We start from the raw sequence: 26829 nt of genomic DNA, 5'->3' as shown, positions 1-26829 counted from the left end.
GATTGTGATAAGTGCTATACGAGCCCCCAATAAAATAATATAAATTAATTAAATTTTTCTAAAAAATAAAATTTTAAAGGGCAGCTTGAGAAGACAAAGTAATATAATGAAATGTGCAAAAACTTAGAGTTAGAAAAACCAAAAAGAAATCTTACCCTTTCCCCACTCAGTAATTTTGCTCTTGCAATTATATTAATAGTAACTTTTCTTACCATAATAAATTATAATGTTTTGTTCTATTTTCTCCATTAAATTATAAGAGCTATAAGCATAGAAACTATGTGTGATCTAACCACTGAAATATCTGGCAAAAGGCTTTATGCGTAACAATTATTCAATAAATAATCTATTAATTGAAAAGGGTATATATTTAAATGTGGTGCCTTGCCGAAGTATTCAGAGGAGTAAAATACAGCTGTTTTCAGTTCAAATGAGCCCATAACAGCTATACATATTTGAAAACGAAAAGTAAGCTGCTGAGTTGTTCTACACAGTAGCCACTACCTGGTAGAGGCAAGTGTGCAAAACACTGGGAAATACAGAACTCAATTGAACATTTTCATCATCAGAGAAAATTCATTTGAGCCCTGTTGAATAAAGATTCCACATGACATATAAATACCAGCAATAAGAAACATAAAAGATACTTTAGTAACTGTCATACTATAATTTAGCTTTCCCTAAAAATACATACCTTGTGAAATTGCTATCATGCTTACAGAACAGTTGGAAAGCCACACCAATAGATACAGATGTCTTCCAGTCTCCAAGTTTATGGGCCAACCACACTGCTTCTGGAACCAGGCCACCAATAAGTAATAATTCAAGTGCATATTCAACTGTCCACATATTAGAGAGATTCTGGTCTCTCACAACACTGGCCACCTTCGAATGTTGTAGAGGAATCAATCGAAGGGACTGCTCTAAGAGTCAATGAAAGAAAATGAATATTGTATTTATATATCAGAACTCATGGTTTAGTGTTACTGGAATATCTCCTTAAATGATATCTCTTCAATGAACTATTTAGTATTTTATACCCAAACTACAGTATGATACATACAATATCTCGTAAACTCTTTCAATTCTGATTCATAACAACCCTGTAAGGACAGGGTAGAATTGCCCCTGTGCATTTCCGAGACTGACTCTTTACGAGAAGATATGGTTTCATCTTTCTACCTCAGGGGGGCTGGTAGTTTAAAACTGCTGAGTTTCAGTTAGCAGCCAATTGGGCAACCTCTATGCCACAAGGGCTCCCAGACATAAAACATTTTTTCAACACTGAAGAAATGTTGTTTCAACACTGAAATAGATAGCAGCATTTTAAAAAGTTAAACAGAGTACATTACACAGGACTGTAAGTCACATTACAATAAATATTTCAAATGTTGTACGCAAAAACAAAGGTGAAAGATGTATTTGTTGACTCTGTCACCTGTTTTAACATGAAGTGGGGGAAGAACATTCACATTGTGAGGTGGCAGAATGCAAAGCAGCTGATTGGTGAAATAGGCGGCCATGAACCGAGCCATGGACTGAATCACCCTCACTGCTGCCTCAGGGTGGACATGGTCTGCCATTCCAAACTCACAGGGAGTCTTCTTGGGACCTAAGGGTGGAAAGCAAATGCCCATGGGTCATTCAGGGTGAGCTATCAAAAAGTAGTAATATTACCCAAAAAAGTAGTAATATTTAAGCTTACAACATTACAGAAGAAAGCCAGAATGACAATGTTTTTGTAAGATCAAAATCTATGGCTTATGCAAGCCACTTATAGTTGGTATCTATACATCCTGAAGACCCCAACAAAATCTATTAAATAATGATAAATACGTACTTAGGAATTGTTCAATTTTATTTCAAAATATGGAGGCATCTATATAGATCAATCTAGCCATGGTAGCCTTGCAAGTATCTGCATTTCACTGTATAGTATTTTCTCTTTCTTTCTTCCCTTTCATCTTTTCCCCCTATAAACAAGTGGTGAGGGGAGGAGGAAGTTCAACTGCCAAGAACCTGAGAAACACCAGGAGTATAATTCATGGTGCTATTCCATTCCATTAGATCTGGGAAATGCACTCCCATGACTATCAGGGGTAAAGTACTGTAAGACTCTGTTGGGAAGCAGTAGCATGAAGAAGGCTTAGGGAGAGCAAAGGGTTGTATCAGAACTTCTGATATGCCCTAGCAGGAACAGAGGCCAAGAGTCATCCCTATATGAGAAATAAAAACTCTTAATAATAATGCAAACTAAAAAAACAAACCAAACTCACTGCCATACTGTGCCTTCTTCGTGAGTCCTCAAGTTGGTAGGTTTTTTGGTTGTTTTTTAAGTTAATGGTCTGTTGTTGAGAGTGGAGAGAAAGCGCTTGTAATAGAATGGAGGTCAACTGCTATTTCTTAAACAGCAACGTTGACAGCTGTGCTGAAGACCACAGCCTACTCTGCTAGCTGTCCCGGCTCAGGTTTTAAAAACAGAAGTCTAAAGATACTCCCTTAGTAAAGATTTCTTTTTAAAAAGTTTGTGTGGACAAAGGAGTGTGCCTAATATACCTTAAACAATTGTTAAACAAATTCATTACTCTTTAGAAGGGGAAGTCATTGTGGTATAGTGAATGCTACTATTAACTCTTCAAAGTCATAGTCTTTGTAACTCCCACTAAATGACTGCTCGTTCTCTCTCGTTCTTTCTCTCTCTCTCTGTCATCAAATCAATCCTGACTCAGAAAAAAACCCTGTGGGTTTCCAAGACTCTGTTTATGGGAAAAGAAAGTCCAGGTTTTCTCCCAAGGGGCTGCTGGTGGTTTTGAACTGCTATTCTGCTAGGCCTGGGTAAAAGATAAGGGAAAATACTGACAGGATGATGACTCCTTGGTGAGTATTTGTTAACAGCGATTGCAAGCACTTGAAACTCTAATATGAGAATTAGTCAAGTTTGCCATCCTGCTGGGTATAAAATGAGCCATCTCAGAAGCAGGAGAGACGTATCTACCATCAAGACAAAAAGAGCCACAATCAAATAAATAAGAAAACAAAAAAAGAAAAAAGAGCCAGGAAGAAAGCTTGCCATTTGGACCCTGAGACCTCTGCACGCTGATGCTCCCTTGATCTATCAATAGAAAGCCGACACCAGGAAGTGGCAGAGGACTGGCAGCAGCAGAACCAAGCTTTAGAGCACAGTACAAAGCACTGTGCTTCCTGGGCTAAGGAAGTGCCCCTTCAGGCAGGATGCTCACTCATTTCCAGAGTGAGGTGTTTCCAGGTACTTAATTGGGGAGCTAGGTTTGCTGACTCAAGGAGCTGGAGCTGAGTGCCTTCAAAGGCTGCGACTTAATAGTGTAGTGGTGTGCCCTATGAGCATTTAGCAACAGAGCTAAAACACCTTTTTAAATTCTTCCTGTACAAGGACTATGTGGCTAAGATCCTAAGGACCTCAGAGAAACAGATGGGAAGAGACTGACCTAACTGAAGAACTGTGTCTTAAGTATTTCTGATGCTGAATTGTAACATGTTAACTTCCCTAATAAAGCCCACAATTGTGAATATGGTCTGTGAGGCCACTGTCATGAATTACTGACCAGCTGAGTGCTGTGGGAGGGGCAGTGGGTATCAGAATTGGCAAAGAAGAAAAACTCTGCCTAGAGAATCAGCTTTGGGCTGATGCTGATAATGATTCTCCTCTTTCCCACCTTGTGAAGCTGGACAAGGTCAGACTTGGCCCTCACGCCACTTTTCTCAGTTACATATTGACATACAGGCCATTCTAGAGGCCTATTTGACACCAGGCATCAAAATCGTGGATCCTCTTTGATTTAATATCCTAATTTCTATACATTTGTTCTAAAGAAATGAGTAATGCCAATATAACGTATACATATTACAATGTTATTTAAAACAGTATATCTTTAGCAACAACCTAGAAGGTGTATTAATAAGGAAAATAGCTAATAGATTGTTAAAAAGCTATTAATATTGATAAAACTATATTAAATTTCAAAAAATTATAAAACTGCTGATTACACATACACATACACACACAGTGTAAGTAGACAGGTCCTAGACAAAAAGAGGTAGAAATTGAAGTTATTTTATCATTTTAATTTTTTTGGCCTAAAGTGAACATGTCTTACTTCCATGATGATACAATTTTGAAAAGAGACATATCAGAGAAAGCAAAAAAAATCTATATAGTGGATGAAAGCACAAAGAATGAAATTGGCAAAAAAATAAAAATTAAAAATTAAAAAAGAATAAATTTGGCGTGGATTCCATGTTTTAAATTTTGACACAACAGACCTTTCAGATATGCTCATTGGCATAAGTCTACTAGTCGACCACCTTACAACTGATATATATAATGTGTCTGTGTGTTTCTTTCCCCCTGGTTACTGCTTCATTTAAATACACCTTTAAAGGGAGTGGGAAGAAATTCAAAACTCTGCAGCTTTTTTAACAGATATAAAGAACTTTAGAACACCCCAGAATGTGATTTTTATCAAGTTAATAAACAACTTGAAGCAACAGTTAAGAAAATATAAATATATTAAGGGAAAATACTTGAGTACTGGATATTCTAACAGATAAAGCTATGAGAAAATAATCTTATCTGTTCAACAGACATTTAAGGCTAAGTCTGAAATTCAAACGATAAAGACTAAAGGATCCTTGCTACTAAAAGGTGACAATCCCAAATGCAACATAATGTAGCTCCACCAAAGAGGCAAATGAACCGATTTAATGTATGGGGAAATTATATGCCTAACCCTAAAAAACACAAATTAACAAAATTAGGTGAGGGTGGTTTTTCAGATGACATACCTGAACACTCTTCATTGTGCTGTACAGGTAGGCGGGACCATTTCAGTATTTCTCTTACTAGATGATCACACAATCCTTGAGCGTCGTTCAAATTATAGGTATACAGATGGCAGTACAAGAGAGAAAGATAATAGCGAATCTGAAGAAAGGAAGTCCTTTTTCCTCCTTCAACAGGAAAGAATTAAGCTTACATTAAAAACAGGTTAGTAAAACAAAAAAAAGAAAAAAAATAGGTTAGCAAGGTAATGTTTACACATTTGGTGTTAATTCAATGTGTTCAATTGGTGAAAATGCATCAAGTTGTATGTCAATACAGTGATATGTATATATGTTTTAAACGTACAATAAGCAGACCTTTGACAACAGGTTAGCAATACTGCGCTCTTTCTTATTTTAAAATTCTGAACAGTTTTCTTTCATCAAGCCCTAGAATGAATGAGATTTGGTAAGAAAGTTGCAAATCCTTACAACATTCAGCACTATAACCCACTAACAACTTCTACCTCAAGCACACAGGACAATATGAACTATGCTACGAAACTCTGATGGAAACATGCATATATCAGATACTCAAAGAGCATTCCAAAAGAAGAACAATTATCCAGTAAGATAGGAAGTCTCAGCAGTTGTATTCTAATACTTGCAGCATATTTAGGACAGCAACTGCGGGCTGCCTGTCCATCCATTCTTCCAAGGTCAAGAGCACTCCGATTTTGTTCAGGGCTACAATGCAAAAATATCAGTTTCTAGCCTGATGTGGCCGTGTGAAAATGTGACTACATTCCACCAAGTAGAACTTCCAGAAAAAATCTGCCTACAGAGAGGCAACTCAGCCAGGGCTGCATCCTTCTTTGTCCTTCCCTCTTCCCTTGTTGATGCTGCCTAGCAAAATGGACATGAGAGTCAGCGCTCCAATAGCTATCTTTGCCTGCATAATGATTTTAAAATTGGAAGCAATGCATTAAAGATGACAGAACAGAAAAAATTAAAAGACCCATGGTTCTTCAAGATACCATGGAAACACCAAATCAGCCCTAGACTATCAGCCTATGGCTGCCTTTCACAAAAAAGAGAAATAAATTTTGTTCTTATTACAGTCACTATCACTTTCAATCCATTACTAGATACAAAGAAACAAAAAAACCAAAAACCCAAAACGAACTCATTGCCATCAAGGTGATTCCAACTCATAGCAACTATGAGTAGAATATGGTAGAATTGCCCCTGTGTTTCTAGGACTGTAATTCTTTATGGGAGTAGAAAGCCTCATCTTTCTCTCTTGGAATAGTGGTTTCGAACTGCCAACTTTGAAGTTAGTAGCCCAATGCATAACTACTATGACACCAGAGCTCCTAGAAGTCATTCTTACTGGAAATAGTTGGAAATGAAATTAAACTCATTATAAAAATGTTTCAGTAAGAGTTGCCAATAAAACGAAAAATAAAAAACGTTTCTTTCTCCACAACTCCTAACTCATTGAATGCCATTCTTCCTCCAGCTGGATAATCATTAAATCTGAGATGCAATTCAGTTGTTTTGTTTTTCCCGTATCTATTCATTTGCAAGTCTAATTGATCAAATCTATGAAACATGCCAAATGTGGTATTTGTTTTCCACTATCCCTGACATTACTTTGTTTCGGGGCTTCCTCACTGAACTCTATCCTGGTTTCTAGGTAAAGCTGACATCCCCATACGTCCATCCTTGCAAATGCCCCTTCAACTTTACCAGAGTGATCTTTCTAAATGACCTGTATTTGACCAGACACTTTTTCTATATAAAGTATCAACTAATCTTGCTGCTTTCAGGATGAAACACTAAGTCCTCCACAATGTATAAAAGATGTTCATTCTGAGAAACGATGTACAAGTGCGCTTTACACAATTGATGTGTGTATGGATTGGGATAACAGTTGTATGATCCCCTAATAAAATGTTAAAAAAAAAATAAAAAAAAAATATGTTCATTCATGTTCTATTCTCTATCTACTTCTTCAAGCTTAACTCTTCCAACACTATTCTAAAACTTACACACCTATCCCCAACATTGCACACATACATAATCCAGTTCTACTAAACTCCTTGCAGTCTACCAAACTGCTGTGGATTCTCATGCTTCTTGGTCTTTGGAATGCCACTTACTCTGTTGAAACCATTCTCATACTTTAAATGGGAAATTTCTATTCAACTTTAAAGGCCAACTCCTCGAGGTAGCTTTCCCCAGACTGATACTTACCCTGTTTCCCTGAAAATAAGGCAGTGTCTTATATTAATTTTTGCTCCTAAAGATGCGCTAGGTCTTATTTTCAGGGGATGTCTTATTTTTCCATGAAGAATACGGTACACATTTATTGTTTTATTAAAAGAGACCTCGCACTTCCTGTCTGCTCTGGCTGCGCTGCGGCCAACAGTGAGCTGCGTGGCCACTACGCTCCACAGTCCTGGTAGCTTTGGGGGGGGGAGGGGGGTTATTTTCGAGGAGGTCTTATTTTCTGGGGGATGCCTTATATTTCAGCGAGAGGCAAAACTGTAAGTAGGTCTTAGTTTCAGGTGATGTCTTATTTTCGGGGAAACTATATTCCATCTCAGATTGTGTGAAGTCTCCTCTGTGCTCCCTTGAATCCTAACCATACAACATAATGAGAAACATGCTCGTTGTTTGTGTAATCTCTCTCCTCCAGATTATAGGACACTTGAAGTAAAGTTGCATTATTGCAGCTAACGTGTCTGGTAAAGGGCTGGACAAACAGGTACTCAATAAATACTGGTCAAATAGATGAAAGAGTAAAACACTAAGTCATAGGAGTGAGAAAATAAACAGCTGTGGCAGCCTGGGCTATTTCCAAGGTCACTTCTTAGGATCCTGCACCATATCTCGGGCCCAATCTAAGACCTACCTTAAAAGCTATCAACAATTCCTCAAAGCCACACATCTTCACCAAAAACTCCATGAAGCCCATATGTAATTCAGCTGCAAGTGTCTAACTCACAGGAGATTCTTTTTTTAAAATCATTTTATTGGAGGTTCATACAACTCTTATCACAATCCATACATACATCCATTGTGTCAATTTGTTGCCATTATCATTTTCAAAACATTTTCTTCCTACTTGAGCCCTTGGTATCTGCTTCTCATTTTTACCCCTTCCCTCTCTCATGAACCCTTGATAATTTATAATTTTTTTTTCATGTCTTACACTAACCAATGTCTCCCTCCACCTACTTTTTTGTTGTCCATCCCCCTGGGAGGGGGTTATAAGTAGATCATTGTGATCAGTTCCCCCTCTCTCCCCCCACCTTCCCCTTCACCCTCCTGGTAAGGCTGGCTACTCTCAATATTGGTCCTGAGGGGTTTATCTGTTCTAGATTCCGTGTTTCCAGTTCTTATCTGCACCTGTGTACATGCTCTGGTCTAGTCAGTTTTTTAAGGTAGAACTGGGGTCATGATAGTGGGGACAGTAGAGGGGGTGGGGAGAGGAAGCATTCAAGAACTAGAGGAAAGTTGTATGTTTCATTGTTGCTGTACTGCACCCTGACTGGTTCACCTGCTCCCCGTGACCCTTCTGTAAGGGATGTCCAGTTGTCTACAGATGGGCTTTGGGTCTCTACTCTGCATTTCCCCTAATTCACAATTATGATTTTTTATTCTGGGTCTTTGACATGTGATACCTGATCTGACACCTCATGATCACACAGGCTGGTGTGCTTCTTCCATGTTGGCTTTGTTGCTTCTGAGCAAGATAGTCACTTGTTTATCATCAAGCCTTTAAGACCTCAGACGCTGTATATTTTAATAGCCCAGCACCATCAGCTTTCTTCACATTTGCTTATGCACCCTCTTTGCCTTCAGCGATGATGTTGGGAAGGTGAGCATCATGGAATTCCAGGTTATTAGAACAAAGTGTTCTTGTGTTCAAGGAGTACTTGAGTAGAAGCCCAATGTCCATCTGCTATCTTAATACTAAACCTATACATAGATCTATTCCATTGAAATATAGGAATATATTTACATATGTACATCCCTGTATTTAGATCTCTATAAATGCCTCTTGCCTCCTAGTTCTTTCCTCTATTTCCTTTTACTTTACTCTTATCCCACTATCAAAATTCATTTGGGTTTCAGTAATTCCTCTCAGTTACATTGCCCTTGATCAAGCCCTACCAGATCTCCTACACCCTCCTTACCATAAATCAGCGTCCTCAAACTACAGCCGGCAGGCCACATGCGGCCCACCAAAGATATTTATCCAGCCCGCCGGGTGTTTTTGTCCCATTTGTTTTTTTACTTCAAAATAAGATATGTGCAGTGTGCATAAGAATTTGTTCATAGTGTTTTTTTAAACTATAGTCTGGCCCACCAATGGGTCTGAGGGACAGTGAACTGGCCCCTGTTTTAAAAGTTTGAGGACCCCTGCCATACATTTTGGATCACTTATTCCCTTGTTCCTGGGTTTGTTAACACCCACTTCATTTCCCTGCCTCCCCCTCTCCCATGTCCCCCTGGAACCTTCATCCGTTGTTTTCTCCTCCAGATTATGTATCTCGCCTATCTTATCTAGATAAACCTGCAGAGATAATAATATGCACAGAAACGAGACAGAGCAACACAAAGCAACAAAAGAAAATAACAACAAAAAAACAATGACCAAAAAAAGCCTATAAATAGTTCAAGGTCTGTTTGTTGACCTTTACAAATGTTTTCCAGTCAAGTCTGATGGGGCGCCACGCCCTGGCCCCACAATCTATTCTTGGCATTCCCCCGAGACTTCATTACTCTGTTCCCCTTGGTGTTCTGTTACACGCCCTTAGTGTTTCACCATCAAATCTGGCCCAATTCCCGCACTCTCTCCAGTGTTGTACCCTGTAGTGAGTCAGTGATGGACGTTGTGTCTCGTGGTGGGGCCAGCCCTATGGTCCTCTCTGTGCATTGGCTGCTCAGAGCAGGAATATCGTCCTCAGGATTTGGTGGGCCAGGATGTGTTCTACTCTCTCTCCCTCCCCTTCATTTGCTCCTATGTGCTCTGATCAGACATTCTTAAAGGTAGAAAGCCTAGGCTACATGCTTCTCTAGGTCTTTAAGAATGTAGGTGCAATATTTGTTCTGGACTTTCCCACTTAGATAGTTTGAGTCCCTCTAGACAAAAAAAAAAACATTATCTTAATATCCTCATTTTTCCCCAATCAACCATTAAGCACAGATGTCATCCCTAACCAAAAGGAACAGATGAGGCTTCACTATAAATAACTGAAACAACTGTTGGTGGAACAAATTCTGAGATTATAAATAACTATAAATATGTATTTCTGACACTTGGGGTGTCAACAATATTAATTCCATCTGCGCATTAAGAAATCTTGAATATGTGGGTAAAGGGAGACAACGGGCAGTGTAAGATACAAAATAATAAAAACAATATTATAATTGATCAAGGATTCACAAGGGTGGGAGAGCTGGGGAGGGAGGGTAAAAGAGAGGAGCTAATACCAAGGGCTCAAGCAGAAAATGTTTTGGAATGATGATGGCAACATATGTACAAATATGCTTGATATAATTTATGTATGGAGCATTTCTAAGAGCCCCAAATAAAATGATTTTTTTAAAAAGAAAGAATTCATGAATAGGTAAAGTATATGTCAATAAAACCATTAAAAAATAAATCATGAGTATGCTGAAAACTGAAATTACATTTAGGTTCTGTACCAAACTAAACTATGATCCTACCAATATTATGTCAAGTATTTTTTAAACACAGCCCTACCTTTCTCTAGAGTTTCTTGTAGAGCTTTCTTCCACAGCAGAACAGATTTTTCATATGATCCTAACAGAAAATGTTCTTCACCTAAAATGTTTTTAACCAACAATTAGCCATGGTTAACACTACAACTTTATAAAGATATACTTTATTTTCAAATTGTCACAAATTATTTTAAAAGACAATTAATTGTAGCCAATTAATAAACTCAAAGCCCAGTTAACTATAGTGCTTATTCACAGAGTGAGAAATTGTTTATGAGATACTGACCATTTAAGGCTCAGGACCAGAGTCTAAGGGACATCAAATCAATGTTCTACATTCTATTTTTAAAAGTAGCAACTAAAGTCTTTAAAAGTTTGTGAGTAGCCATCTAAGAAGCAACTACCGGTCTCTCCTTGTTCAGGGCAAAGAGGAGTGAAGAAAATCAAAGACACAAGAAAACAATTAGTCCAAAGGCTGAATGGACCACGGGAACCCCAGTTTCCACAACAATGAGACCAGAAGAATTAGATGGTACCTGGCTCCTACTGCCAACAGCTTGGAAAGGATCACATTTAGTAGGTCCTTGATAGAGTTGGAGAAAAATGTGGAATAAAATTCAAAATCATAAAAAAGACCAAACTTACTGGTCTGATAGAATCTGGTGTAAATCCTGAGACTATGGTCCTTAGAAACCCATTTGGCCTACAACTGAACTCATCCCCATGGCTCAACTTTCAGCCACACAGACAGATGCAGAAGGTTAACAGTGAGAGAAAGATACGAATTCTTTAGCTCAACCAAACAAGATCAAAAGGGCAGCATCTCAACAGATAGCAGTCCAAGGCTGGAAGAGATGGGAAAGAAGGATGGCGGGAAACAGTAAACACAGGGAGGAAATGGAAAGAGTGCCGTTACCCTGTGTTACGACAATCAGCAAAATAATACTGACCATTTATAGATTTCAGTTCTAAGGTTTGGCTCAAGTGATCTCCAGCAGCCTGTAAGTTAGCCTGTACATGACAGAGCAGGGATCTGACAATAGATGCTTCATGTGTCACGGCTTCGGTCAACTGCCTGTCACCTTTAAAAACTCTTCGACTTAATTGTGCTTGATACCATAATGATTTTTGGTACAATATTCTCCAGAGAGTTATTAATCTGCACATAAAATCAGATAATCATCAAAGGCGAATTTCAGACTAAAGATAAAAATGCAGTTATTCCCCTTCTTAGTTGATGTATTTCTTCTTTGCCTATATTCTTCACTGTTGTAATAATATGCACAAACTGATGGATCTTAAAAATAATCCAAACTCTAATGACCAAAAACCATACAAAATGTTTTAAAGTCTTCAGAAATACACGATGCACCTGAAGTTTTTCTATAGTGTGTAAAGACAAATCAACATCTTAGCAAGTACCTTAGCCTAATACTAACAAAACATGCATGTTGCAGAGCATTTGAAACAAATTTTAAAATATTTTAAAATAACATACAATCTGTAATGCCCAGTGCTGATGGGTGCCAGGTTTCTTTTTGAGGTGATAAACACATTCCAAACCTTGACAATGGTGTTAGTTCCCTAACTTTTAAATCTACCAAAACCCAATGAATTGCACACTTTAAAATCGTGAGTTGTATATGGGAATTACGCCTCATTTTTTTAAAAGGAACAATATCCACAATGTTAATCATAATATTCAATAAAGTCATTATACCTGTGGCATGGCTGTTGAACAAGATTTACGACTTGAGGTTGTATCTTGAAAGGTGAGTCCCAAGACCACTTTTCCTGAGGGCCATAGCTTTGAAACATTTGGAAAATAGGTACCACCAAGGAGTCTTGATTTGTTGTTCTATTTCCATCAGTTGATGTAAAAATAATTTCAGGTTGAAGTTGATATACACCATTTAAGTTGGAAGCCACCATTCTGAGTAAATAAAAACAGGCTAAAAGCTTCTCTGAGAATGATTGATCTAGTTGTTGCTGATTCAACAAAAGTTTCATGGTATGTGAAGTCAGTTTTACCAAATGTCCCAAGTCTTGTTTATGTCTCATATCCCAGTATTGGATTGATAAACAATGATGAAAAAGTTGAAAGATACAAAGCACCCATGCATTATCTCTTGGGCTCTTACCTGAAAAAATATCAAGTTTAGGGAAAGGACATTTGACAAACTGAAGAATGTATAAAAAATGAGTAATACAAATGACTGTGTAATTTAGCATGACATTTTTTTCGGTCACATTTTTTGAAATTCCTATATTCCATGCTGCAAGGAGATTTTTCTGGATAGAGTGCAGTTCAGTAATGGTCCCACCTGCCTCCTCTGTGTCATTCTTTGCATGTATCGTATCAAACATAGACGCAAATTCTAATCTTCCCTCCTTGAAACTACTAAATAATGGATCATTTTTTTGGTTCCAAAATGGAAATGGGCTATTTGGAAAGTGTTTGCCTTCATTAATTTCTTCCATTTCAAAATCCTAAAACACAAGAGAAAAATTATACTTAATAACACAGACTACCTTAAAAGAGAGTAAATTTGAGGTGTTACATTTCTCTTCCCTTTAACAAGAGAGACATAAAATTTGTTTCTTGGAAGAAAATCAATGCATAATTGTTGTTCAAAGTAAATAAAACACAGCGACTACTTACTTGCAAATCCCCTGTTTTTTCATTTAACTCCAATGTTTCTTCTATCTGTAAGAATTTGGGGACAGTTGAATCAACTGAAGTGTCATTTCCTTGGTGTTTTAACAGACTAGACCTTAGGGAATCCAGTGATCGGAGGTTCAGTCCTTTCCCTCTGGGCTACAGGAATGAGGACAAAAGATTTCCAAGAGTAAAATGTTATCAGTAAATTCATTACACAATTTTTTAAAAATCTTATTAATAGCTGTATACCATCCAAAGACATTACTGTCCATATGCAACTTTTGAAAGTTATTTGCCAATGATACAAAAAAAGTACACTACCTTGGACAATATCACACTTTGGTATGTTTTCTCCAGCCTCTGGGTTGAATCAAGTAGAAGTGATCTCATGAGAACTGACGGAGACAGCTTATCAAGAAACCGAAGGGTTGTGACCATATAGCCATCAGAAATAATGAGGTAGGGGAGCCAGGAATGTGCTTTTACAGAAAACCTCTGCCTTGTAGGATCACCATCAGAAGCCGATGAATCTACAGAATTATTTGAATCTTGAAATGTAAACTGCTGAGGTCTAGCAAACAAACATAAAAATTCAATAATCAGTAAGAGAGAAACCTTAAATGAAACAATTACACTATTCAAAAGAAAAGTAACAAAGCAAACGAAAACTAAAAGAGAGTAACAAAGTAAACAAATGAAAAAAGGAAAAAAAAACTAAATGAATCTATCAGGTATGTTTCATTTGGGTTATTTTGTTTGTGTTTTTCCTCCAATTGCAATGGAGTCGATTCCAAATCGTGGTGGCCTCATGTGTGTGAGAGTAGAACTGTGTTCCATGGGGTTTTCAGTGATTTTCTTGGAAGCAACTGCCAGGCTTCTCTGCTGAGGCTCCTCTGGTTGGTCTCAGACCTTTTAACTTCTCAATTACAAGTATTTCTTAAAATGGGTGATACGGCCCTCTAGGGGGCACTAGAATGATCCAAGAGGCCTGTAAAACCAGGTATTATAGCACTCATCTTGGATGACAGGCTCTAAGACAAAAGTTCTAATTGTTGAGGTGGGAGCAAATCCATGATTTTTCTTCTGAAAGGGGGTGGTAGGCCAAATAAGTTTGGTAGCCTATGACAGTTGGAAGCTAAATACATAAAACAGCTGCATCACCCAGGGACTCCTAAATGTGTCTGTCTCTGTCATGTAAGTATAATAATGGATTAAATCATTATTTCCTGGATTGTGGCATCTATGTTACTGTTTTTAATTTATATACAAACTAATTCAGAAAAGAGTAATTTACCCCAAATCAACAGCTAATAGAAGAAACGAGATTTAAATCTTGATCTGTCTGATTTCAAAGTCAAACTGCTATTCCAATCTCACAATTAAAATGTGGCTAAATGCTGAAGTCACCTATCCATTTTCAACATTTTTTTTCCTTTGGGGGGAACAAAGTAGATAAATCCATGTGTCAACTTAATCTTTATATTATTTATCTAAGTGTAATTGTTTTACAACAAGAAATGGCATACAATTCTATTGTAAGTCAAAATCAACTAGAAAGCAATGAGTTTTCTTTCCATTAACTTTCATCTCAAAGTAGATGAATTGTCAGGTACTACTGAACATTCAAACAATTTATACTTACATCGTTCACAATGGCAAATTTTCAGCAGGATTAAGCCATAAAAAGAAATAAAAGAGAACTATAAATAAGAAACAGATTATGAGATGACAGACTAAAATAATAAAACCATTTGAAAGAGGAAATTATAAAAACACATAAACATGCAGTAAAAGTAATGTCAAATGAAAAAAGCACTGTAGGCAAATTAAAGTAACTCAAATGCCTCACCTATATGTTATTAGTGGATGAAATGGAATAAATTCAGCTGGTCCAAATTCTATAGAGCAACCAAATGTAACTAACGTTAGCAACTCGCCCTGGGAGGTCAGTAAAACCAGGGAGCCACGCTTTAACATGCAAGCCAGAAAAAGATTATCATGTGTCCAGCTGATATCACCTACCCAGTAGGACCTAGAAAAAGCAAGAGGCACCATGTTAAGAAAGGGGTCTCTACAACACCTGTGACAATTTGCACTGAGCATAAGGAGCCGTAGAGGCACAGTAGGTTAAGTGTTAGGTTGTTAACAGGACAGGTTGTTGTGGACAGGTCAGGCCCAGCAGTTTCTCTCTGGAAGAAAGGTGAAGGCTGGTGCTTTTCAACCTTCCTAATGTTCTCACCCTTTCCTTGTTTTTTGTTTTGTGGTGCCGACCCAACCATAACATTATTGTCGTTGCTACTTCATAACTGTAATTTTGCTACTGTTATGAATCGGGTAACCCCTGTGAAAGGGTTGTTTGACCCCCAAAGGGGTCGCGACCCACAAGTTGAGAACCACTGGTGTAGGCAGTCTGCTCCTGTAAAGCAGGGGTGTCAAACTGGAGGCCCACAGGCCCCATGCGGCCCCCAAGGTACTTTTTTGTGGCCTGTGATGTGATGCTCTGAAATAAAATGAAAATAGAAAAAATTGTTATGAAGAAAAGAGCACTTAGGAGAGATCAAGGCAATACCATACACACAATTCCCTCATTAACCCTTTAACTACTGAAGACGAGTAGACAGGTGGCCCAGTGCCTTTCCTGGGGGCCTGTGGATGTGTATAAATGCACGGACTCAGTTCCGGCAACGGATGGAAGCGATGTGTCTGCCACGCTCAGTGTCATGTCATGTAAGCAGATCCCAATAGTGAAAAGGCTAAAAAGAGCACTCTGGGTTGTGCTGTTATGAATCATACCTAGCGGCAGCACTAATTAACATTTTTAGAGGAAAGCCATTAGGATTCGATTGTGCATCACGTTTGTCAGCCGTGCAACATTTTGTGTTTTTATTAGTTATTATATTTTCCGCTCATAACATAAGAGGTAAGCGAAAACTAGTAGGAGGAAAGCACTGGCAAGTTTCGGGTAAAAAAGAATAATTTTAGTTTTATAAATACATTAAATAAAACAAATGTTTAAATAAAAGCAATTCTATAGTGTTTTAATTATCCTATTCATATTCCTGAATCCTCACTTCAAAATATAAATTTAACAAAATTTGTAAATGTGATATGGCCTGCGTGAATCTTCCCTGTTGCACCAAATAGCCCACATTTTAATTGAGTTTGACACCCATGCTGTAAAGATTTGCAGCCTTAGAAACCTGGCTTATGGCCTGGTGGTGGTAGTTCATTACCCATCCAAAGTCATCTCCTTGGAAGATGTTTGTATTACTTGAAGCTCAATGTCACTAAATTGTACACGTAGAAACTGTTGAATTGGTGTATGTTCTATTATGTATATTTTCAACAACAAACTAAAGAGTCATCTCCTACCTTGTATATGGGTAGAGATGCAGTGGATACAAACCTTATTTAAAAGGCTATCAACACCCAATAGCAAATAATGGTATTCAAAATCTAGGCTTTTTCATTTCAATTTCTCCAATCAAACCTGATTTTCCTCTAGTGCAGCAAGATGCCATTTCTCCTCAGATGACACAGGAAGAAATGAAAGAAAAAAGTTCCCCAGACCTTTAAAAAGCTTTTGTTTATAAAAAAGCAACTTTTAGATAGAATTATCCAGCACACGCACATAAGATAAACTGTGTTAAATGGTAACTACTGAATTAGCTGAATCTGAAATTTGTTGGATGATTGGATGACAACAACAACAACAACACTGTTGAGAAGTAGAAGAGAACTTTACCTGGTAAGTGCAGCTGGAAGGACAGGATTCTTGTTACTACATCCTTTAAGGCTACCAGAGGTGGTTGCAAAATTCAGTGTGTTTATAAATAATACCTGAGTTGCCTAAAAAAAAAAAAGCACAAACCCTTTCAAATTACTTTACTCACTTGACCTACTCCTCACTTATTATCTCATAACCAACATCTTGCATTTATGACAAAGTTGAAAACATTCTTAGGTTTTGCTCCAGTTGCATGGGGGTATTTCAGCTAGGCTTGGGGTGTCCTCCACAGGCTACCCTGAACAATATTATATTGGAGGTCCCAACAGTAACCAGGCCACATAAGGATAGCAATTAACTTGTATCAGGGCACTTTCTCCCATTCATCTACTATGTCTCAGTCCAGTCACAAAGGGTAGGGGACAACCTCAGGACAATGTGAGGTCATGGGCAGACAATAGGTGGCCAGGTATGATCCAAAGGAAGTAAGGAACAGGGAACAAGCTGCATGGGGCTGTGTGCAGAAAGAGGACAAGTGGGGTTCATACAAAGAGCCTGTGGCAGGAGGTGGCTTAGTAGGGTCCCCACCTAAGGTAAACAATGGGTAACACCCAAGTACCATCATTCTCCACCCTCACCGACTCCACAGTGGTGTGGAAAGGCTAGTAGGCAAGAGGAGACTTGTGCATGTGCATCCCAGGCACATCAAATGGTCAGTGAACAAACATGGGGAGATGACATTGGTACCAAAGACAGGGTACAACCCCCAAATTGCATGTACCACTGATCTCACCTATCCCAACTCTCAAATACCAATGACCTGGTCTTTGGAACCTAGGCAAGTTAATAAGTGAGGAGTGAGTGTACTTGTGATAGAACAGTAGACCTCTAGGTTTGTCCTACCAGTCAACTCTGCCTGGACTCTTTTCCTACCATGCTCCTCGATTCAGTAACCACCTATTGTTCTTTACTCTCACTTCTGACAGGCACGTTTTTTAAATTATGGAAGCTAACTTTTTACAACCACAATGCTAACTTGGACTAGAAAATACCAACTTAAAAAATATATATATATGTACATAAATACTACTGAGAAGGAAAAAAAGCAAAATACAATTTTCAATGTAAAAAATCAGAATTCTCTTTATAAATTACTTTCAATAGCTTATTTTCCAAGATAGATTACATTTACCTACCTTTGGGTCTCTCTGATTGAGAGCTACTGCCAGGGTAAGGCCATCTCTTGAAAAGGCAGAAATCAGAGCTCCTCTGGACTTCACTGATTCACACTTAGGAATGAGACTGCCAAGGAAACAGTCTTGTTGTGCCCAATGAACACGATATAGCAATGATCTAAGAGCATAATGAAACAGATTCAAACAATATATAGTAAGTCTTAAATACAGAGCTCATTAAAAAATTTAAAGGGTTCACCTAAATTATGACACGTGCATGTATATTGAGAAGACCTCTTGGTAACCATTCAGAGCTTCATTCACAATAGGAGTTTACCAGTAAGTTAAACCAACTCAAAATCGGAGTTTTGTAACTACTTTCTACTTCCATGAAGAGTCAACAGACTTGGAAACCCACAGGGGCTGTTCTACCAAGTCCTACAGGGTCACTATGAGTTGAAATTCACTCAATGACAGTCAGTTTGTTGTTGTTTTGGTTTTAACTATGCTCCCTAGTCAACTCAAAAAACATTTGTTTCCACTAACAGTCTAGATGCACATATGTTTATGCAATAACAAGCATTTTTCAAAGAGACTGCAAAGGATACGGGGAAATGCTTTGGGGGTGGTGGCAACGTTCTACATAGATCATGACAAATTCTCTATATCCAAAATCTCATTGCCATAGTCACTGATTCACAGCAACCATATATAGGGTTTCCAAGGCTGTAAATCTTTCTCTCATGGAGTGGCTTATGGGTTTGAACTACTGAACTAATAGTTAAGCTTTACTCAACAGTGCCACCAGAGAGGTTAAGCTGTACTCAACAGTGCCAACAGAGAGAGAGAGAGAGAGCAAAACTTCAAAACGGAAAATTTCCATTAGCTTTCACTTCTATTTTTGCAAAAATTTCTGAAGACCAATATTTATCAAAATTCATCTAGTTAAAACACTTATAATTTGTTCATTTCACTTTATGTAAAACATGCTTCACTAAAGTGGTAACCATACAAAATAAGCAGAAAAAAATCTGAAAAATTATACCATTTTCCAAAATCTCCCTATGGCATGGAATACTTGTAATGTATCTCTTCCTACATTATTGGGCTTTTTAAAATAAATATATTGGGGGGGAGGTGGAGTAAAGGAGTGGACACCCAGGGCTCAATAGAAAATAAATGTCTAGACAATAATGGCAACATATGTACAGATGTGCTTGATAAAATTGATGTACGGATTGTTACAAGAGCTGTTTTAAGAGCCCTCAATAAAATGTTTAAATTAACTTTCGATTAAAAACCACGAATATGTAAAAGTTGGTACTGGCTCAGTTCCCATCCATAGTAACCCTACACACACCAGAAGGCAGCACCGTTTGGTCCTGGGCCATCCTCAGGTGTTGCCACTGTAACAGTCACTATGCCAATCTGAAGGGTCTTCTTTTCAGCTGCCCTTCCACTTCACGAAGCATGATGCCCTTTTCCAGGGGCTGGTGCCTCCAGCTAACATATCTTAAATAGTTTAGACAAAGTATTGCCATCTTTGCTTCTACGCAGCATCCTGGCTTTACTTCTTTCAAGACAAGATTTGTTTGCTCTGGAAGTCCATGATATATTCAGTATTTCTCACCAACACTCCAGTTAAAAGGTATCAATTCTTTCTCGGTCTTATTTATCATTGTTCACCTTTCCTATGCATATGAGAAGACTGAAAATAGCATAAATCAGTTGTGCTGTAGCCCATCAGGTGCCATCTTTGTTTTTAGTACTTCTACACCGTATTTGCCAATGTAACATGTACTTTGATTTCTTACTGCTGCTTTCATGAGCGCTGATTTGCATCTCAGTAAAATGAACTCCTTGACAACTTCAACATTTTCTCCATTTACTATGGTGTTAATTGAGCATTTTGTTTATGTTGAAAGCTGTAGTCGTTTCCCGCACCCCCCACCTCTGACCAACAGGGTTAAAATAGAATAGTGAAACCTATTTTGTGAAGAACAGAAATCACATAGTATAAAATTAACAATTTACCTTTCAAGGAACAGTCGTACAGAAGGGAGAACATGTCAGTTTTCCCTATGTGATTACGGATGAGGCAATCGTTTAACATGCTATTTCAGGGTTCATCATGACAAAAGATGCACAGCTGCAGATTATACAGAAGTAAAAATACCTTACATTTTATGGCTTCAAATACATCACTTATGCGTCTTTCTCTTCAGCATGGCACTAGCAAACTGTTCATCAGGAGAAAAGTACTGTATATACTAGAGTATGAGCCAAGTTTTTCAGCACACTTTGTATGCAGTTTCCGTGGTAACATTAGGTGCCTCGGCTGATTTGCGGGTTGGCTTCTACTGGAGTATACACAGTAAGTGGAATCAGGAAATACTCACCAGTACACCGATCTAATACTCTGGATTGCTGCTAAAGGCTGTAGTCTTTGATCTTTATCCCTAAATATTTTAAATCCTGTTCACTCTCGGCAAGCAAGTTGTGTCATTTGCTTGTCACAGATAAATAGCAAGTTTTCATCCAATCCTGATGACATGTTCTTCTTCTTAGTCCAGTTTTTCTCAGCATACAGGTTCAAAAGTATGGCCAAAAGATACAACCCTGATGCACACCTTTCCTGATTTTAAACCATGCTGTACTGCCTTGTTCTGTTGGAACAGCTAGTTCTTGGTTTATGCACAGGTTCCACATGAGGACAATTACAAGTGTTCTTGAATTCTTGCTTTTTGCAATGTTATCCAAAGTTTGCTATACCTTTGTAGATCCAGTCAAATGCCTTTGTATGGTTAATAAAACACAAGTAAACATCCTTTTGGTATTCTTTGTTTTCAGCTAAGACCCATCTGAAGTCAACAATGAGATCCCTCATTCCCTGTCTTCTTTTCAATCCAGCTTAAATTTCTAGCAGTCCCCTGCAAGTGTGCTGCTGTAATCATTTTTAAATTACCTTTATAAAAATGTTATCTGCAAATGTTATCAATAATATTACTTCATAGCTTCTACATTATATTGCAGTGGGCACAAATATGAAGCTCCTCCAGTTGGGTGGCAAGGTAGCTGTCTTCCAAATTTCTTGCCATAGGTGAGAAAGCAATTCCAGCACCACATGGCAGGTGTGTTAAAGCACATTTCAATTAGTATTCTGTCAATTCCTGGAGTCGTTTTGGTTTTTTATTGCAAATGCCTTCAGTGCAGCTTGAACTTCTTCCTTCAACACTATCTGTATTGATCACATGCTAACCTCTAAAACTCAGTGAAATGCACCATTCATGTCGGTTTGTCATCTGGGGGGTTTGCATGTTGCTGTGATGTCGGCGTCTATGTCTTTGCTTTTCAAACTCATGTTCTATGTGTTGTCACTTCCAAGCAAGGAGCAAAACAAAGAAGAACAAAGACTTGCTACATTGAACATTTAGAAGTAAAAGCTAGAGATATAATAGAGTAACACTTCTATGGGAAAAAAATTAGTTGTAGTTCACTATCATATTATGTTTATATAGGCCAAAAGATAATAGCATTTTTTTAAAAGAGAAAGACAGTAAAGAAAGGAACATTTACCTCACCTTATAGGGGTAAATACATGCTCATGCCACCGAGTTGCCAGAAATGTTAACTTAAGGTAGTCCCCAGAATAAAATGCAAACGAACACAAGCAGCAATCTCCAAATAACTGTAGACAAATTTAAGATACTTTAGTTTAAATATAATCTGAAAATAAGTCAAGATACACAGCACATATAATTATCATCATAATACAATGAAAAAATATTGTAATCCTGCTTGGATCTTATCTTTAAGCTCAAGACTACACAATTCTTTTTGTGAGGCAGAGGTCTGCTCCAAATGAGAAGTAGGGGCTAGTCTCATACAGAAATCCCTGCTCTTCACTCTGGCTATAACTGGAAAGAGCTTTCTCGTTGTCTCTCTCGTCTCTCAGAGCTACTGAAGCCGCACACCACCTACAGGGCACGGCAGCAAGAGCAGAGAAACAGAACTTCAAAATGGAATTCTTCACAGTGCAGATTGGCCGACCCATACAAAGAGGACCAAACAGTTATTTGAAAAAGAATGTAATGAATAATTTATTTCCTGGAAATCAAATCATTTAATTATCATCAATTCTAGCTTGTTACAGTATAAATAAAGTTGTATTTTAAAACCAGGTCAAGAAAAAATAAATTCCAAATTCAAATCACTTTCAATAAGCAATGTTTTAAATGTAACCAAGAAATATAAAAATATCTTTTCCTTACAACAGTTTCACAGTTACTGTGACAATTAATGATAAGAGACACAAAGCTGTGTCACTGCACATGCTGCTAAATAATTCACAGAGAGTCAGAGTTCTTGGAGTCTGAGATCACAATGCCTATAACATCGTCTGACTTGGGTTTTACCTCATTGTTTATAAAAACAGCATGCACTGCAGCTTCCTTGTCTTCGGTGGAAGGCAGAAGAACTGTTTCTTCAGGTCTGACATGGGACCACTGGCCCACCAGAGAAGGGCTTTTAGAAGACAGGACACTCTTAGCATCCAAATGCTCCCAAAGGAATAAGCATCCGGAAAGTGTAGTGAGCAGGACTCTCTTTCCATTTCCAGATACATATAAATACAGTCTCAAAGAGCTTGCTTAAAAATAAATAAAGTAGTTAAACTTCTAAAATCTGAATTCACTCAGAAAAAATGCATAGTTTATCTAGTCCAGACAATCAGAAACTCAAATGATGCTACCAAGTTAGGGTGTTAAAAACCTAGGATGCGTTGTTAGTTTCTGTCAACTCTTGGTAAGCCCTGTGTGCTGGCAGAACTGCTCTACGGGATGGATTTCCAAAGCTGTGACCTTGCTGCAGCATCTTGCCAGCCCTGCCTTCCAAGGTACTTCTGGGTGAATTCAAACTGCTAACTTTACAGCTAGTAACTGACTGCTTAACTGACTGTACCACTCAGGGACTCCTTAAAGATGCTAGTAGTAAACAAGAAATACCAATAGTAGTAGTATTTGGGTCGCAATTAAGTCGGGATCAACTTGATTGCAGTGGGTTTGGGTTTCGGCTTCAAATGTGATACTAAGATTGCATTATTAAATAGAATTGCAGATCAAACTTCTTCCACAAGATAAATCTGGCTATCACAAAGGAACACAAAAGACAATAGCTCCACATTTTGATACTTTGGTTTAGTAAAAGTTTGTATGATTTTATAGCAATACTTTATACTTCCTATAGTATTACTGGGAAAACTGTCTATGACCACCCACTGACGACAAAGACATGTCTAACTAAACATGTCTTTTCTGGAATAAACTCATGCATATATGAACTGGAACCCCAGCAGCACACAGACCTATATATATGATGGGGCTTCAAAAACTTCGGGGGGAACTTAAATTAAAAGATAACAGAATTTCTCCACAAAATTTTTGAAGCCCCATCATAATGTATCTGTGGATATATTTAGAGACATTTTTAAATTATAATAGGAAAATATCTCATCCTTTTTTTCTTATTTATCACATGAAACCTATTTAAGCAAATAAAATATTCCTACCTACAGCAGCTTTAATCATTTCCTGAGGCTCTTTAGCTGCTTGTATAATTTTCAAGCAATCTTTATCTTTGTTCCAAAGAAAAAGCTCTCCTGTAGTGAGTACCCCAGCCAGCCAAGCATCTGCTTCCCAAAAAAAGAGAAAAATATAATATTCATTGTAAAAGTTCCTTAGATCTACAGGCTAAATTATTTAAAGTATAGTTAATCTAGACCTTGAAAAATAGATCACTACTACTTAACCATTACTGGATGTTGTTAGTGCAATAGCATCCTTCAACACAGGCTGCAGAATGGGAATTTTCTTTGTTGTCCTTCCTGATCTTAAATTAATTTCATTTATGAATTTATCATCCAAAAGAAAAACAGATTCATTTTCCTAAGAGAAGAAATAAGTAAAGGATATAAGAGGTGCCAAAAGTCAAGTTAATCTATGAAATTTCTCATCTAAACAAATTATCCTAGGAAAAAATGAAATGACATGTAAGAAATGATTATACATTTGTTCCACAAACGTAAGATGACCATATTAAAGTTGAGACCCTAAAGGACCTGGAGATTTTTCAATAGATTTTAAAATATCATCTTATTAGAATTACTATGTAAAATGAATGACTGTATTTACATTTCTTTGAAGTTTAAAATTATCATCAGGGTATCTTCAAATTCTGCTAGCCCAAACGAGGTTGTCTGCTCCTTAACCTTATCAATTTTAACAGTAATGTAGTGCTGAGGGCTGCACTCTGGGCTGCTAGCCTCAAAATTGGCGTTTCACACCCACCAGCTACTCCAAAACAAAGGATGAGGCTGTCTGCTGCCATACAAGCGTTCTAGTCTTGGAACTATTAAGAGTTGCTATGAGGTAGATTCGATTCGACAGCAGTGAGTTGGTTTTATTTGGAATGGGCAGTCTTAAGAGTATACCTGTCTCACACTCTCTCGCTGCCATCGAGCCAACTCACAGTGACCCTTAGGACAGGGCACAACTGCTCCGGTGGGTTCCTGACACTGAAATCTTGACGGCGTAGAAAGCCTCATCTCCCTCCTTTGGAGTGGCTGGTGGTAGCAGGTCAAGAGAACCCACTCTTTCAGCAGGGCTCCAAAATTTTATCTACAGTTCTATTAAAACAGATTTGACTTCTGAAATTGATAAACCTGAATCAACATTTTTTATTATCTAGTAAAATGTTTTTTTTATTTCCCTTGTTTTTATACATTCTAAGGCAGTGATTTTTAAAGCACAGTCAATGAACCAGCAGCACCAGAAACACTAGAGCATACTGTAGAGGTGCAAATTCTCCAAACGCGCCCCAGACCTACTGAATCAGAAAGTCTGGCGTAGGCTCACCAATCTGTATGCCAGTAACAAGGTTCCCTGATGACTCTCGGTTACCCTGAAGTTTAAGAACCAGAGGAACCGAAATAATGGTGTTATTTCTCACAAGAAATGTGAACACTCTTTTTAAAATTTTAATAATCTTGGAAATTCTACGAGGATCTTACAGGCTAGGCTGGCCCACTTTCCCAAAGGTGAATAATATATCCCATATACTTTTGTTTTCCTGGATTGTTAACACATTGTGACCCGGGTCTTCCATTCTTATGGTAAGAACACTAGATAGCACTTTATACAGCTATCACGATGGGAATAAACATTCAACTGACATGTAAAGAGACAAGTTCAAAAGATTAACCATCCCCTTTTGCTCTATGTACCCTCTCAACCTACTTTCAAAAATACAGACAATAACTGGATAAATGGTTTCTTGGAGGTATGGTAGGGGAGGCTGGGGGGAAATGAGGAGCTAATAACAATGAGTATATGAACCAAGAAATGTCCTAAAATTTATTGTGGTGGTGATTATACAAATCTTAACATGATTAAACTGCTGAACTGTATGATTTGTGAATTATATGCCAATAAAACCATTTTTTTAAAGAACACATTTTTTAAATTAAACTCCCTCCTAGGTTGCTTTCTGAAAAAATATGCTTATCATAATAAAAACAAAACACACACACACAAACCCTGTTCAGTGAGCAGTTCTCTAGGCGTTTTCTTATTACATTTCTACATCTTCAGAGGTAGAACACACATTTAACATATATTAAAATTAGTATCGTATGCATAAAGAAAATTCTACCTGTCCCAACCAAGAGACTCGCGGCCAGGGTTTTTTCTGCTTGATACTTGTTGATGTCAAAACTTCTAATCTTATCTCCATGCTTGTCAAGAGTATAGATAATTGGTTGAATAAATCACCATCACAAGATACTGCAAATAATAAGAACATTTTCCATAAAGGTTATTATTAGAATGATCGACAAAATGGAATTATAGACCATACACATATAAAAGTAATAACGTGATGCTGTTTTTCCGAATTTGAAAATTGTTCTGTAGAAAATGCTGTACAAGATACCCAATCTACTGTCAGATCCTTCAGAAGTGTGTGTGTGTGTGTGTGTGTGTGTGTGTGTGTGTGTGTGTGAGATGAGAAGGAAAAAACAAACTGGCCAAAACAATCAATTGGTCAATCTCAATTTAAATTTTTTGTAAACTTTTGGTATGTTTCATCAACTCAGGTTAACTTTCTTTTAAGGTAAAAGAGTAATAATGAATCAGATACTTTATATGTTGAAGTCAGGCAAAATGTATAAGCAGTTTTGACAAATTATTCCTTAAAAATATGAAGATACATATGAACCAAGCCTTCTGACAGTGGAGTTTCTGTGTATTGCATTGTAGACTGCCTTTTCCAATGACGCCCACAGCAACCTAGTCCCAAGGAGGACCACATCGCTCATCTCGCATGCTCTTCTTACAAGGAGACCCTGACACTCCATCCACCACCAAGTGTGAGTTATCCTTCCCTTCAAACTGAGAATGGAGAAACTTCCATAAACTCATGTGTTGCGAACCCGTAAACATGTCTTTGTCATTAGGAAGAAAGGCTTGGGGTAAGCTCCAAATGAAAGACGAATGACACAAGACCACTAAATCCTGCAGTGTTGAGTGTTCTGTACCAGAAAAGGTAATTTTCTATAAAGGAAAGGTGTTATTTGGATGGTTGATAAAACTCAAATATGGACTATTACAGAAAGGTCATGAACTGCTGCCAATTTTCCTGAATTTGCTCACTGT

At 37.8% G+C, this 26829-nt stretch overlaps 1 protein-coding gene across 1 annotated transcript in view; it reads right to left on the bottom strand.

The window, feature by feature from the left end:
• The window catches only part of CPLANE1 (ciliogenesis and planar polarity effector complex subunit 1), a 123552-nt gene extending 97602 nt beyond the window's left edge, over positions 1-25950 (bottom strand). Inside the window, exons 1-16 of the mRNA XM_045285257.1 lie at positions 25829-25950; positions 23928-24063; positions 23688-23807; positions 22537-22769; positions 21703-21809; positions 18143-18299; positions 16965-17068; positions 15069-15251; positions 13541-13790; positions 13220-13375; positions 12278-13047; positions 11508-11716; positions 10580-10660; positions 4822-4986; positions 1439-1612; positions 695-923 (exon numbers count right to left, since the gene is read on the bottom strand). Coding sequence (XP_045141192.1) covers positions 695-923; positions 1439-1612; positions 4822-4986; positions 10580-10660; positions 11508-11716; positions 12278-13047; positions 13220-13375; positions 13541-13790; positions 15069-15251; positions 16965-17068; positions 18143-18299; positions 21703-21809; positions 22537-22769; positions 23688-23807; positions 23928-24063; positions 25829-25909 — 3155 coding nt within the window. The 5' untranslated portion in view covers positions 25910-25950. The remainder of the gene's footprint in view (positions 1-694; positions 924-1438; positions 1613-4821; positions 4987-10579; positions 10661-11507; positions 11717-12277; positions 13048-13219; positions 13376-13540; positions 13791-15068; positions 15252-16964; positions 17069-18142; positions 18300-21702; positions 21810-22536; positions 22770-23687; positions 23808-23927; positions 24064-25828) is intronic.
• Positions 25951-26829: the final 879 nt, after the last annotated feature.

This window comes from Echinops telfairi, unplaced genomic scaffold (assembly GCF_000313985.2).
Source record: "Echinops telfairi isolate 266 unplaced genomic scaffold, ASM31398v2 ScPeMD7_7469;HRSCAF=8507_1, whole genome shotgun sequence".
NCBI classification, from domain to species: Eukaryota; Metazoa; Chordata; class Mammalia; order Afrosoricida; family Tenrecidae; genus Echinops; species Echinops telfairi.
Note: the sequence above shows the minus strand (reverse complement) of the source record. Positions and strands in the feature narration are given on the sequence as shown.